Here is a 16175-nt window from a genome sequence, read left to right on the forward strand (position 1 = left end):
CAGTGGTCGAAACCGGTCACCGTAATACATAAATTGTGATCAGGGCTGTTTTTGATAGTAAATACTTGTGAAACAGTCTTAAAATTTTTGTCCAGCCAGCAACTGAAAATTGACCTCCAGCGATTTTATGTTGAGCAATTGTCTTCATTACGTTCTTAAAGTCTCCATTCTCCGCCATTGAGAAAGTCTGATTGTCTTTACAAATCATTTATAACAAAAAATTGTTGAGTTTTCTTTGCCTTTGTCGGATTCGGAGTAAGCGGATGTATGTTGCAGAAAAGATTTCTGTTCAAATGTTTTATAGGGACGTCACCGGAGTCCGATAGATTAGTTTGATGTAGTCTTATTTGTCTTGGGACTTAAACAGTAGCTGGATCTGAAACGGAAACCTTCGTTCTTTTGTCATTTTCGATTTGTTATTTTGTTTTAGAAAAAAGCACCGCTGTGAACTTTGCAAATATGTCAAATCATATTTCTCGTATTTCCGGCAGACTTTGTATCTTACAGACATTGATCTCATTACGATTTCGCCACATAAATTATGTTAAACTTCCAAACTGAACTAACTTTCTTAGGTGACATGGTACGGTATGTGCTGTGTATCGCCGATAGCGCACAGTAATTTACTCCAGTCACCAAGACAAAAACCGAAAGAGAAAATCCGGACGCCCAGTCGACGCATCGAATACATCGAAACATGAGCGTTTTGTGGTGTGTGTAGTGTAGTCCATTCGCAGCCCAGCATTGAGAAGTACAGAAGTAGCTGTCAAAAGATAGTTTTCGAGTAGCCCATCTCCGCAATTCGCATTAGCACACCTTTCCGCAGAAACCTGGAGCAAGCTGCTCGGCAGAGCGTCGGTTAAATTTGGCACTTGGCGACGACTCAGCGTGTGACGCATGGGAAGTTGTTCCCACATACATGCAGTTGCTCGTCGCTGCCGATATACAACATAGCTCCATAAACCCCATTACATTGACCTTCTTGTGGTTCTTGTTTCTTATTGATATTCGAACAGTGTCGACCGCTCCATCATTTGCAAGACACATACTGACCGCTACCCTTATTTGTACGCCACTAGTACATAAATTATAGACGGGCAGAAAAGTTATAAATTTTTTGTTCGACATGCACTCGATGACTTATTCTACTGCATCGCGGCGAATGCAATAGGCCTTTCATGTAAAACAGTAGGCGCGAAGGGAAGAGGGGAAGGGGGGGGGGGGGGGAGGGTGCGCGCAACTAACGAGAAGTTAAGATGTCTACATGTGAAAAGAAAATACTACATTGTGAATGATAATCCTACTACTAGTAATTAATAAGGTCAATAACACAGTTCTCGTTTTTTTGCGCAAAAAAATGAAATTTGCCAAAAACAATTCTCTATGTTCTCTTATGGTGCTTGGTTACTCTGTAACTAACGACTTTGGAATGTTTTATACTTGTACAACATCGTTAAACTTTAAATAAAAATTAACTATAATATTAAACTGCGCGCGCATTCTATAATAAATCTTTGTTGAGCTGCTAGTTGCCAGAATGCCACTTGGCTTCGTTAAGAAAAAGGTCTATCACTTTTTTTTTTTTTTTTTTTTTTTTTTTTTTTTTTTTTTTTTGCGACATCAGAGTTTTTGCTACGGGAACTTTGTCGCGACGATAAAAGCGAGAAATAGCAAGTGTTGATTGTGGGTAACAAGAACGGTATGTACGTACACGCGATCTTGATACTGGAAAAAGTGCAAAAATGAAGGCTGTATGATTAAAAGAAGGAAGAAAGTAACCAAGATAATAGTGTGCGATAACGTTTTCACTGCCGATGAGATTTATTTTTGCTCATAGATCATATTTTACAATGATGATAGATCAATCTTCTTTAGACAGCTCGTACTTGGAGTTTTAAACTGAATAAACAGTTGCTTACCGATAAGAATTTATCGTAGAAACAGAAAAACAAAATTGTTACGTAAAAACAATAACTCGAACGCCGCAGTGAGATATTATCGTTACATCATCTACACAGAGTAAATAATAATTGTAGTTGGAAGACAAGCCAAAATTGTACAACAGAGCAACGTGACAGTGTTGAAAGCACACTTCTAATACTTGTGCAGTCTTTCTAATTTCATGGTTTTCAAAAATCGCTTGAGGCGAATGTTAGAGATGATTCCATGGAAAATGTCACAGCCATTTCCTCACAAACACTTGTCCACTTTAAGCTTGTGCATCATTTCTTATTATTAAATTCATCTTTCCTCCGAATTGGGAAAGAAATTAGGTTGAAGTCAGTTGCAGCATTATGTCGAGGAACACGTATTGCGAAACTAAGAAAACGTGGCAGTAACTTTTCAAGTAGTTTTTGAGCAACAACTTTCGTGTCAGTGAATTATCGCAGAAACAACCGAAGCAACGATAATTATTTACCCCAAAATGAATAGCACACAGCCAAACAAAATTTCGAAAAATCTCATCATCGTACATTCCAGTTGTCAAAGAACTTTTTTGATGAACTGCCAACTAAAAATGTGTCAATGATGATCTCTGTGCTTACCTCCAGTCTACCACCACTATGTGAGTCTGTTATCTACAAAACAGGTGTTGCGCGTTCCGCACTTTCTTCAGGTTGTAACTTCCCTAGTCTCTATTTCCTACAATTCAAGATTTTCTTTGTTCGTGATATTCTAATGACATGATTTTTTAGCACTTCAGTTTAAAGAAGAATTTAAAACTTAAAAATTATTTATTTAAAACGTAGCTATGTTATTGTTGTATATCTTCATAACCCATCTGCTTCTCTTCCATGCATTCAATTCTGCTACAAATGCTTGCCTTACCTCAGATTTAAATTTTTATATATAGACATCGAACTTCCTGGCAATGTAGCCCAACAAACCGAGAAACAAAGGAATCATATAACAATTTTTGGTTAGCTAATGGTTTTTAATTTATTTAAGATTTTACGAATTCCGATTATTACAGAAATTTTTTTGACTGACCATATTTTTTGTGGCAGCTTTTGCCGTCATAACATTTGAATGACAATTACTACTTGCTAATTTTCGTAATCTGATATGATAAAATGGACCAGAGTACTTTCATATATTAATAAATAAGGAAAATAACAGTATTTTATCTTCTGTGACAGTATCAGTTGATAAATCTCTTAAGGTTAATAATACGATCCTAGTTTCTCACTGTTATGTTACACCGTTTGAACGGACAGAGTGGAGGCAATTCCAAAGTTTATTACTGTTGCCGTATTACTGGCTGTTGGAATCTACTTTAAGAGTGCCTCATTGTTCTTAGAATTTCCAACTAACTATTTGTGGTATTGCTTCACAGTAGGAATTGAACAATAGAATTGCTACCACCACTACCACTAAATGTTATAGTTTATTTACAGTAAGTTCTTACGGATTACTGAAACATGGAAGGAACCATCGAGTGTGCAGGGTCAGTAATAAAGGTAACACAGACACATTGACAATTAGAATTGGTTGGTGCAGGCAGGCCACTCAAGTGGCAATGCTGTTGTACCTGGTAGGCTGCGCCGTGCTGGCGCTTCTAGCAGCGGTGGTGATCGGCGCTTCGTGTGATCGCTGGTTGCAGGAGCTGCAAGCACACCACCGTCATCCTGATGGGGATACGGGCTCAGCCACTGCAAGCCCCGGAAGCATTCTGGCTGATCGTCTGGGCAAGCTGGATGCTGCAACTCAGGGCTGGCGCAAAAGAGTTGGCCCTACTGATGCAGACTGCTTCTCTGTCGCGGGCCGCATGCGAATGCGTGGTGGTGCTGGAGAAGCGATTCACAGTCTGCCCCTCCACCCTAGCCTACCACCACAATTACAAGGTGGCTCTCCCTCCGAGAAGGCTGCGCGGCGGGTGCCACGTGCTCTGCGCTTCCGCAGTAAAGCTGGTGGGTACTTACAATAATCATACAATTGTTGTTGATTTAGCTTGAGAAATATTGCAAAATGTACAAACTTTAATGACTATGATGAAATATGGGCAGAAATAGTGTATTTCATATTTTAATGGAATGAAAGTGTTGCTTCTCTGGATTGATTTTATCAATGAGCAGTGAGGATGCTGGTGTTATGACAAATTATATCACTGCTATTGGGGAGGAGAGGGGTATTGATGTACACTCTGTTTCAAAATGTTATTAACACTGAGGAAATGAATGTGTACATGTCATATGCTTGCAGATTCTGAGGACAAACATATTACTTACGGAGAGTGTTATGTAAAGAGTACTGTATGCAGATGTGTATTCTGTAGTATTTAAACTGAGATTTAGTCAGCTGCCTCGGTAGCCCAGTAAACACTCTTGTCAGTTGATAGCACTTTCTTCTGATCGGCTAGATTAGACAACACTAGTGTTCCAGTCTTTCTTTTCATCACAACTCTCAAGTTCAGTTTTATAATAAACTCCTCCAGTTTCTCCTCTATTAAAGGAACACAGTGGAACTGCACTTTTAAAATATTGTTAATGCGCGCACAGCTTTGACCAGTCTTCTATAGCTACTCATTTTATGCAGTTGTGTGTCAGTTTCATAAAAGTTTTCATCTAGATGGTAGATATTTCTTGGCATTATTGTTTGGGTTTAGTGAAGTTCCAAATCAGTTCATTTGAATGCAGGTCACAATGATAGGGAAGTAATTCTAGACCAGGAACCCCCTTATTTATTTATGTTTAAGTCCAATTCATACTGTTAACAATATTGGGTTTATTTCCCTTAAATTTTTCCAGTATTTCCTAGTTATGTACATCTTCTTTCATTGAGATTTTTTTTTCCTCAGCTAGAACCATGTTTTTCCAGTGTGAAATGCATTGTTGGGAGATTATTATCATGAACTGCATGACAGCAAACATCATTCATTCATTCATCTTGTTCCATAGGTGACATCAGGAAGAAGAACCTGCAGGAATGCATTATGAGTCGAGGCACTCATTTACATAAGACATAGACTCATAGAAACTTAATCTGTATACTGTAATAAGCAACAGCTTTCTGCAGTTATATAATGAGGTCTTTCTGTTTTTAATTTTTGGAGAACTGAAGTATGCATTATACAATTGGACATCTAAATTCTACTTGTTTAAGAAGTAGATACAGTAGATATCGCACAATGCTCTTGTAAAACAGCTGCACCACTAAAATCCATGTTGTACCTGTACCCCGTAGGAGGGCACATGGTTTCACAGTCCACAGTAATTGACAGCTGATGCGGTTACATCCAGCATTTGTCACTAATGGAGTTATGCCTAATATGCAGTATATGGTCCACTTGTAAGTAAACACCTTTTGTGTGAGAACAACTAATACTGTAGCAATAAATGGATACTTTTAAAATGTATTTTTATTGAGTTTTACTAGTTTTCAAAATATTTTCCCCATCTGTTTGTGTTATTTGTATATATGTCTTTTTGTTGTTCTCAAACTGGTTATCTGTTTCGATTGTTTATTCCATTGCTTCTTGTTGGTGTTTAATATAAATATGTGTTTAAGTATTGTTCTGTGTTGAAACACGGCAGTTACATTTGCTTATTTAAGTATCCATTTCAGTGCTCTGCATACTGTATAAGTCACTATCTGAATATCGCTTGCTTTTCACGGCATCAGTGACTGAATACAGAATTCCTTGCTTGTGTGGCATAAACACTACTGTTTCTATCCTGTATTTATGTGAAGGCAGAGAGAACTCTTGCATGTCTGAATAAAACGCACAGTATTTATTTATTTAACCCGATCAGAATATTTCATCCTATGAGGTGCTGTTTTTGGGCAGTTAGCTTTTCCAGATGAATTGTATTCTAATGTAATGTGTTCCTTTTAAGTTTGCTTCATTGATTTAAGGTGGTTTATACCACCTGTCTTGAAAAAAAGAATCACACATTTTTGAAACTGTTTAACGAAGGTGACTGTTGTGAGATGCTAAGAGAATGGCATTAACTTTTAGACAGACTCTAACACAGACAACTCAGGAATTCTTTAGAACCAAAGAATCCCAGGTCCAAAATGGTGCACTCTCAGGCTGCCATCTGAATATAAGTGTGATTGTGGATCTTAGCTTCAGTGCAGATATATCTCATTCTGTAGATCAGTTATATGTTGGTAGGACTCATTAGTGATTTAATTTTCTGTAATTTTAATTACAGCACAGGTTAAGAATGCTTCTTCGACCCCAACTTCACCGCAGAAGGAATCACCAGTTAATCTTTCTTTCAAGAGAAGTTTGTCAGCACCAGGAGGCGATGATGAGAATGGTAAGTCATATCTGGTAAGATGGAGTTTCAAAGAGAGATAAATTGACAGAAAACACAAATGACAGTAAATAAATCTGGTATTACTATGAAATCTGAAAATCAGAAAAACTGAGAATGCACACTTATCCCTCCCTCTGGCATGCAATTATATGCCATGGAAAAAAATTATTTGTCTAGCAGCTAACTGAAAACTTCTAAAGAATTTGTGGATTTAGAGTGTAACTCTGCTTCTGCAGAAGGGGTGTGTGCATTTCTTGTTTCAGCTGAATGTGTCACATTATACCAGTTATTAGGATTTCTTCCTGTTCCATTCGCTTATGGGGTGTGGGAGGAATGATTGTTTGAATGCCTCTCTGTGTATGCAGTAATTACTCTAATCTTATCCTCATGATCCCTTTGTGAGCGATGCATGGCGGGTTGTAATATATTCCTAGAGTAATTAGTTAAAGTTGGTTCTTGAAACTTTGTTAATAGACTTCCTTGGGATAATTTAGGTCTGTCTTCAAGAGTCTGCCACTTCAGTTTCTTCAGTATCTCTGTGGTGCTCTCTCAAAGATTAAACAAACCTCAAATCATTCATGCTGCCCTTCTCTGATTCATTCAGTATCCCGATTGCACTTCCCTAGTATTCTACCAATAAACTGAACTCTGCGTTATTCGTGACTGAACCTTTGTGATCATTGCATTTCATATCTGTACAGTTTTACAGCAAGGCATTTATATGAGTTGGCCAATTCCAACAGTGACTCATTGATATTATAGTCTTATGATGCTACATCTATTGTTTTGTTAAGTGCAATTTTTTATATTTCTGAACATTCAAAACAAGTTGCCAATCTCTGCACCATGTTGAAATCTTACCAAGATCTGACTGAATATTTACGCAGCTTCTTTCAGATATTACTTCCGTATACAGTATGATAACATGCTATGTCCTCGCTACTAAAACGTCTTCAGTCCAGTCACAAATTTCATTTGATACCCCATATGACAATATTTGACAATAAGCATAGGTGCAGCACTGAGTCAATTGCGTTTTGAAATCAAGAAATATAGCATCTACCTGACTGCTTTAATCCAAAGCTTTTGGTATGTCATGTGAGGAAAGTGCGAGGTGGGTTTTACATGGTCGATGTTTTCAAAATCCATGCTGCTTGGCACTGTGGATTCATTCTGTTCAAGATACCTAAGTATGTTTGAGCTCAAAAGATATTCTAAGATGCTACAACAACTTGATGCCAAGGATATCAGATGGTAGTTTCTTGGATCACCTCCACTACCCCTCTTGTAGACGGGTGTTACCTCTGCCTTTATCCGAGAACTGAGCACAGTTTCATGTTTGATGGATCTACAACGGAGTATAATTATGAGAGTTAACTCGCCCACAGATTCAGTATAAAACTTTACAGTGATTCAATCAGGCCATGGAGCTTAATTCAGTTTTAACGATTTCACCTTTTTCTCAACACCACTGACACTAATAGTTACTTCCTTCACCTTTTCAGTAATAATAATAATAATAATGATTTTATTGGCATTAGAAAAGATAACAGATTCAATGTGAAGTGTTTAGCTTTTGCAAGGTGACCTTGCAATCCTCACAAATAATAGAAAAGAAGCCACTAACGCAGTAGAAAAGTTACATGAAATTGCACAAAGAACTGGCCTGCAAATTTCCTATGAGAAAACCCAGTACATAGAAAGAGTGCCAAAAGACAAATTGCGTATTGTGACAACCCATGGGAAAATCGTACAAGTACCACATTTTAAGTACCTGGGAGAAATCATCCAGCCATCAGGAATCAACCTAAAGGAAAATGAGGAAAGAATAAAAAAACTACAGAAAGCTTATAAACTCACGTGGAACTATTATAACAAAAAGTCTATATCCATTAATGCAAAATTGAGGCACTGAAAACACTGTCATACTTCTGAAGGCACTGTATGTATCTGAAACAACACAAATAGGTGGGAAAACTAAAATCAAAGAAATAGAGAAACAAGAAAGGAAAATTCTCAGGAAAAATTACAAGAGCAAGGAATCTGGAAGAAGAGACCAACATCAGAATTATATAAATACACAGACAAGATTACGGATACAATAAGGAAAAGAAGAAAGAAAACAGAATTTCAAAGCAAATTCTTAAAGTCAGACAAGCACACATAACAGTAAACAATGCAGAAAATAGAACTGAATTCAGGAACAGCATCTAAAAACATAAATTTGACACCACAACACAGAAGAGAGCAGGATGCAAATGGACAGCGAAGCAAAAGAAACAATCTGGTCAACACATGAAGAAAAGGGAATTCAAGTTCAAACGCTCTCTTTAAATGGGAATAATTGAAAATAATAATAATAATAATCTAACACAGCCACACATCGATCAAGACGCATCCAACACATGGCTAAGAAAAAGCAATATATACAGTGAGACGGAAGGATTCATGATTGCAATACAGGATCGAACAATAAACACGAGATATTACAGCAAGCATATCATTAAAGATCCCAATACCACAACAGATAAATGCAGACTTTGCAAACAACAAATAGAAACAGTAGATCACATCACAAGCGGATGTACAACACTAGCGAATTCAGAATACCCCAGAAGACATGACAATGTAGCAAAAATAATACATCAACAACTTGCCTTACAACATAAACTTATAAAATAACATGTACCCACATACAAGTATGCACCACTAAATGTACTGGAGAATGACGAATACAAATGATACTGGAACAGAACCATTATAACAGGTAAAACAACACCACATAAAAAACCTGACATCATACTCACAAATAAAAAGAAGAAATTAACACAACTAATCAAAATATCCATACCCAGTACAACAAATATACAAAAGAAAACAGGAGAAAAAATTGAAAAATACATCCAACTGGTTGAGGAAGTCAAGGATATGTGGCATCAGGATAAAGTTGACATTATACCAATTATACTATCAACTACAGGAGTCATACCACACAATATCCACCAGTACATCAATGCAATACAGCTACATCCAAACGTATATATACAACTACCGAAATCTGTAATTATTGATACATGTTCAACTACCCGAAAGTTCCTAAATGCAATATAACTTATACCGTACAGTTAAAAGGAAGTCACGCTTGATCAAGGTTAGCGTCACTTCCCACTTTTGACCAGACATAACGTCTGAGATAAGAAATAAATAATAATAATAATAATAATAATAATAATACACAAAGACAGAGGATGAGATGGTCAGATGAAGTTAACTGACACCTCATGTTCTGTTACTACCAAGCAACAAACTTAGGAACCAATACAACTGGATACAGATCACAAGTATACACAACGACTGGCTGATCATATCCGTGTAGTAATAAAAAATAACAGGATACCCCAGTCAGAATTAGAAAACATCAAACAACAAGTACAATAAATACTGGAATGAAATAATGTGCACTCAGAAGAAGAAAATACAGTAATGGACTCAAACATCACAGAGCAAACAAACAAAGAACAACACACATCAATTAAACAATCATAGGAATACAAAATCTTAAGACAGTCACCAGAACAAGCTCAAATAGAACACGAAGTGACACACATGTTAGATATAGAAGAAAAATTTCATCTGACACATATAGAATGCAAAGACACAAATACAGACATTAGATCAATCTTGCATAGACCACCAAATAACCCACAAGTCGAAACAACAATAACAACTATCAACACAATTATACCCAACAAAATAAATGAAAACACAACTGTGGAAGAGTTACAACTACTGGTTTGTATAGGAGCACTCACTACACTAAATACACACACTAGGCAGAGATCAGAACCAAGCAACACACAGAAGAAACCCACAAAACCAGCATGGCAACACAGGCTACAGATCAGAATAGAAAAACTGGGAAAAGACATCGGACAGCTAACACAATTTATAAGATATGAAATATCAGACAAAAAATGAAAATGGTTAGCGATAGAGCAATTAGATGAAAAGAAGCAGAAATTACAATAATTACAAAAATAACAAAATATTACATTGGCAAAACAACTTAGAAGATACATAAAAAGTTAAAATAGAAGGAAACAAAACCAAACATTCAACACAAACCAAAAGAACTTTTACCAGATAGTAGATAACACACACATTAAAATAGACAATCCACCAAACATAACAGACATGGAATACTTCTGGAGCAACATATGGTCAAACCCAGTACAACATAACAGACATGTACGGTGGATACAAGCAGAAACAGACACATACAAGATGATACCACAAATGCCTGAAGTGATAATTATGCAACTTGAAGTCACCCGAGCAATTAATTCTATGCACAATTGGAAAGCCCCTGGAAAAGATAAAATAGCAAATTTCTGGCTAAAGAAGTTCACCTCAACACATTCACATCTAACTAAACTATTTAATATATATCTAAAAACAAACATGATGTGACTTACCAAACGAAAGTGCTGGCAGGTTGATAGATACACAAACATACACACAAAATTCAAGCTTTCGCAACCATCGGTTGCTTCATCAGGGAAGAGGGAAGGAGAGGGAAAGACGAAAAGATGTGGGTTTTAAGGGAGAGGGTAAGGAGTCATTCCAATCCCGGGAGCGGAAAGACTTACCTTAGGGGGGAAAAAAGGACAGGTATACACTTGTGCGCGCGCGCGCACACACACACACACACACACACACACACACACACACACACACACACACACACACACACACACACAAGCTGACATTTGTAAACGCAAAGAGTTTGGGCAGAGATGTCAGTCGAGGCAGAAGCACAGAGGCAAAGATGTTGTTGAAAGACAGGTGAGGTATGAGCGGCGGCAACTTGAAATTAGCGGAGGTTGAGGCCTGGCGGATAACGAGAAGAGAGGATATACTGAAGAGCAAGTTCCCATCTCCGGAGCTCTGACAGGTTGGTGTTAGTGGGAAGTATCCAGATAACCAGGACAGATGGATCCATCCTTCATGAAATCCTCCCCTCTCCACCAAGAGTGTCTTTCCGCCGTCCACCTAACCTTCGTAACCTCTTAGTTCATCCCTATGAAATCCCCTAACCACCTTCCCTAACCTCTGGCTCCTACCCTTGTAACCGCCCCCGGCGTAAAACCTGTCCCATGCACCCTCCCACCACCACCTACTCCAGTCCTGTAACCCGGAAGGTGTACACAATCAAAGGTAGAGCCACGTGTGAAAGCACCCACGTGATTTACCATCTGACCTGCCTACACTGTGAAGCTTTCTATGTGGGAATGACCAGCAACAAACTGTCCATTTGCATGAATGGACACAGGCAGACAGTGTTTGTTGGTAATGAGGATCACCCTGTGGATAAACATGCCTTGGTGCACAGCCAGCACATCTTGGTACAGTGTTACACCGTTTGGGTTATCTGGATACTTCCCACACCAATCTGTCAGAACTCCGGAGATGGGAACTTGCCCTTCAGTATATCCTCTCTTCTCATTATCCGCCAGGCCTTAACCTCCGCTAATTTCAAGTTGCCACCGCTCATACCTCACCTGTCTTTCAACAACATCTTTGCCTCTGTGCTTCCGCCTCGACTGACATCTCTGCCCAAACTCTTTGCGTTTACAAATGTCTGCTTGTGACTGTGTACATGCGGATGGATGTGTGTGTGTGTGTGTGTGTGTGTGTGTGTGTGTGTGTGTGTGTGTGTGTGTGTGTGTGTGTGTGTTTCCGCTCCCAGGATTGGAATGACTCCTTACCCTCTCCCTTAAAACCCACATCCTTTCGTCTTTCCCTCTCCTTCCCTCTTTCCTGATGAAGGAGCCGTTGGTTGCAAAAGCTTGAATTTTGTGTGTATGTTTGTGTTTGTTTGTGTATCTATCAACCTGCCAGCGCTTTTGTTTGGTAAGTCACATCATCTTTGTTTTTAGATAAATTATTTAACAGTTACATTGCAGACCCATACACAGTCCCTGATATGCTTACACAAGGAATAACTTATCTGAAACCTAAAGATCAAGCAGACACAGCAAACCCAGCAAAATATTGCCCCATAACATGCCTACCAACAATATACAAAATATTAACTTCAGTCATTACACAGAAATTAATGACACATACAACACAGACCAAAATTATAAATGGAGAACAAGAAAAGGAGCATGAGGATGTAAAGAGCAGCTGATAATAGATGCAGAGGCGACATATCAAGCTAAAACTAAACAAAGGTCCCTACACTACGCATACATTGATTACCAAAATGCTTTTGATAGTGTACCCCACTCATGGTTACTACAAATATTGGAAATATACAAAGTAGATCCTAAATTGATACAGTTCGTAAACATGGTAATGAAAAATTGGAAAACCACACTTAATATCCAAACAAATTCAAATAATATCACATCACAGCCAATACAGATTAAGCATGGAATATACCAAGGAGACTCATTAAGTTCTTTCTGGTTCTGCCTTGCTCTGAACCCACTATCCAACATGCTAAATAATACAAATTATGGATATAATATTACCGGAACATAACAACACAAAATCACACATTTGCTATACATGTATGATCTAAAACTACTGGCAGCAACAACTCAACCAATTACTAAAGATAACAGAAGTATTCAGCAATGATATAAATATGGCTTTTGGAACAGACAAATGTAAGAAAAATAGCATAGTCAAAGGAAAACACACTAAACAAGATGATTACATATTGGATAACCACAGCGACTGCAAAGAAGCGACAGAAAAACAGATACCTATAAATATCTAGGATACAGACAAAATATAGGAATAGATAGTACAAATATTAAAGAAGAACTAAAAGAAAAATATAGACAAAGACTAACAAAAATACTGAAAACAGAATTGACAGCAATAAACAAGACAAAAGCTATAAATACTTATGTTATACCAATATTGACCTATTCATTTGGAGTAGTGAAATGGAGTAACACAGAACTAGAAGCACTCAATACACTTACACGATCACACTGCCACAAATATAGAATACATCACATACATTCAGCAACAGAAAGATTCACATTAAGCAGAAAGGAAGGAGGAAGGGGATTTATCGACATAAAAAACCTACATGATGGACCGGTAGACAATTTAAGAAAATTCTTTCTAGAACGAGCAGAAACTAGTAAAATACACAAAGCAATCACTCATGTAAATACATCGGCTACACCTTTGCAATTTCATGTCCACTTCTACAACCCTTTAGATCACATGACATCAAGAGATACAAGGAAAGAAAATTGGAAAAAGAAAACACTAAATGGCAAGCACCCCTATCTTCTAACACAGCCACACATCGATAAAGACGCTTCCAACACATGGCTAAGAAAAGGCAATATATACAGTGAGATGGAAGGATTCATGATTGCAATACAGTATTAAACAATAAACACGAGATATTACAGCAAGCATATTATTAACGATCCCAGTACTACAACAGATAAATGCAGACTTTGCAAACAACAAATAGAAACAGTAGATCACATCACAAGTGGATGTACAATACTAGCAAATACAGAATACCCCAGAAGACATGACAATGTAGCAAAAATAATACATCAATAACTTGCCTTACAACATAAACTAATAAAACAACATGTCCCCACATACAAGTATGCACCACAAAATGTACTGGATAATGATGAATACAAATTATACTGGAACAGAACCATTATAACAGATAAAACACCACCACATAACAAACCTGACATCATACTCACCAATAAAAAGAAGAAATTAACACAACTAATACCCAATACAACAAATATACAGAAGAAAACCGGAGAAGAAATTGAAAAATACTTCCAACTGGCTGAGGAAGTCAAGGACATGTGGCATCAGGATAAAGTTGACATTATACCAATTATACTATCAACTACAGGAGTCATACCACACAATATCCACCAGTACATCAGCTCAATACAGCCACGTCCAAACATATATATAGAACTACAGAAATCTGTAATTATTGATACATGTTCATTTACCCGAAAGTTCCTAAATGCAATGTAACATATACCGTACAGTTAAAAGGAAGTCACGCTTTATCAAAGTCCGCGTCACTTTCCATTCTTAACCAGACATAATGTCTGAGATTTAAATGTCATTCGTCTGATTACATCAATAGACAAAGTCAAGAGCATATATTTCTACATAAACTACTATATCGATGTAAATTGGTTTACACAAAATAGATACACGTTAGAATACAGTATTTTCATCATCAAAAAATTCATCAGTGGTGTAAAACGGATTGTTCATTAGTAGCTTGTATAATTTAGCTTTAAAAATATGTACAGGCAGACCTTTAAAGTCAGCACTTAGTCTGTTAAACATACTTAGTCCAAGAACTAGGTAGGAGTTTTGTGATTTTGATAATCTATGATATGGCACGTCTACAGATGTTTTGTTTCTAGTATAATATCTATGAATATAATTTCTCAACACAAAATTAGAGACATTCTTTCTAACGTACAATAAAACATTGTAGATGAATAAGTTTATTACTGTAAGACACTGCAATTTAATAAACAGAGGTTTACAATGTTCTGTTTTATCAGAATCCATTATTATTCTTATGACTTTCTTCTGTAAAAGTAGTTTGTCATTTACATGACAATACTACCCCACATTAAGATTCCATAAGAGATGATGCTTTGGAGGAAGGCAAAATATGCTCATCTCACATAGTCATTGGGAACATGTCTTTTTAAATTTCTAGCTAGATAACTCTTGAAAGCCTAGCCAATATATTTTTAATGTGTGGTTCCCATGTCAGTTTATTGTCTCTAGTAACACCAAAAATTTTTGCAGTTTCTAATTATTGGTAGTTAGGAATCGCTTTGAGGCTAAAGTAAAGTGTTTGGGTTTTGTTTTCATTTAGTAAGAAGCCATTACCAGGTGTACCAGTATGAAATGAGCATTAAGATACAAATGTGTTGATACGGAACATTTTTTGTGAACGAGCCTTAATTTTTTTCGTTTTGTTGGTATGACATCTGTCCAAGATATTTAGTATACATCAAGTCATGGAACAAACATCATCATATGTTTTCATCGTTTTAACAATGTCGAAATTTGTACCAGAAAGTGATGATTTGTGGAAAGCATTAATCTTTTGTTTTCCTTTTTGAAAAAAGTGCTGCAGAGTCGCATCGAATGCTTGTCGAGGCATATGGTGATCATGCTCTATCAGAAACAACATGCAAAAGATGGTTTGAATGGTTCAAAAATAATGATTTGGATGTAAGAAATTAAGAACATGGAAGACCACCAAAAAAGTTCGAAGACACCAAATTGCAAGCAATATTGGATGAAGATGATACTTTGAGTCAGAAGCAAATGGCAACAATGCCAAATGTTGCACAGCAATCAATTTCTGACCGTTTGAAAGCTGCGGGATGGATCCAAAAGTGTGGAAAATGGGTGCCACATGAATTGAATGAAAGACAGATGGAAAACCGAAAAACCATTTGTCAAATTTTGCTTCAAAGACATGAAAGAAAATCAGTTTTGCATCGAATTGTTACTGGCGCTGAAAAATGGATTTATTTTAAGAATCCTAAACGGGAAAAATCATGTGTTACTCCAGGACAACCATCAACATCGACTGCAAAACCCGATCGATTCGGCAAGAAGACAATGCTCTGTGTTTGGTGGGATCAGAAAGGTGTGGCGTATCATGAACTTCTAAAATCTGGTGAAACAGTGAATACTGATTGCTACAGACAACAAATGATCAACTTGAACTATGCATTGGTCGAACAAAGACCAGAATGGGCCAGAAGACATGGCAAAGTAATTTTTTTACATGACAATGCACCTGCACACAAAGCAAAACTGGTTCAGGATACAATCAAAACACTTGGC

At 37.2% G+C, this 16175-nt stretch overlaps 1 protein-coding gene across 1 annotated transcript in view; it reads left to right on the plus strand.

Annotated features, from left to right (window-relative positions):
* Window positions 1–16175, plus strand: part of LOC126354568 (uncharacterized) — a 1114027-nt gene that overhangs the window by 999362 nt on the left and 98490 nt on the right. The window contains exons 18-19 of the mRNA XM_050004313.1: window positions 3605–3911; window positions 6159–6266. Coding sequence (XP_049860270.1) covers window positions 3605–3911; window positions 6159–6266 — 415 coding nt within the window. The remainder of the gene's footprint in view (window positions 1–3604; window positions 3912–6158; window positions 6267–16175) is intronic.

Source organism: Schistocerca gregaria, chromosome 3 (genome assembly GCF_023897955.1).
Source record: "Schistocerca gregaria isolate iqSchGreg1 chromosome 3, iqSchGreg1.2, whole genome shotgun sequence".
Classification (NCBI taxonomy): domain Eukaryota; kingdom Metazoa; phylum Arthropoda; class Insecta; order Orthoptera; family Acrididae; genus Schistocerca; species Schistocerca gregaria.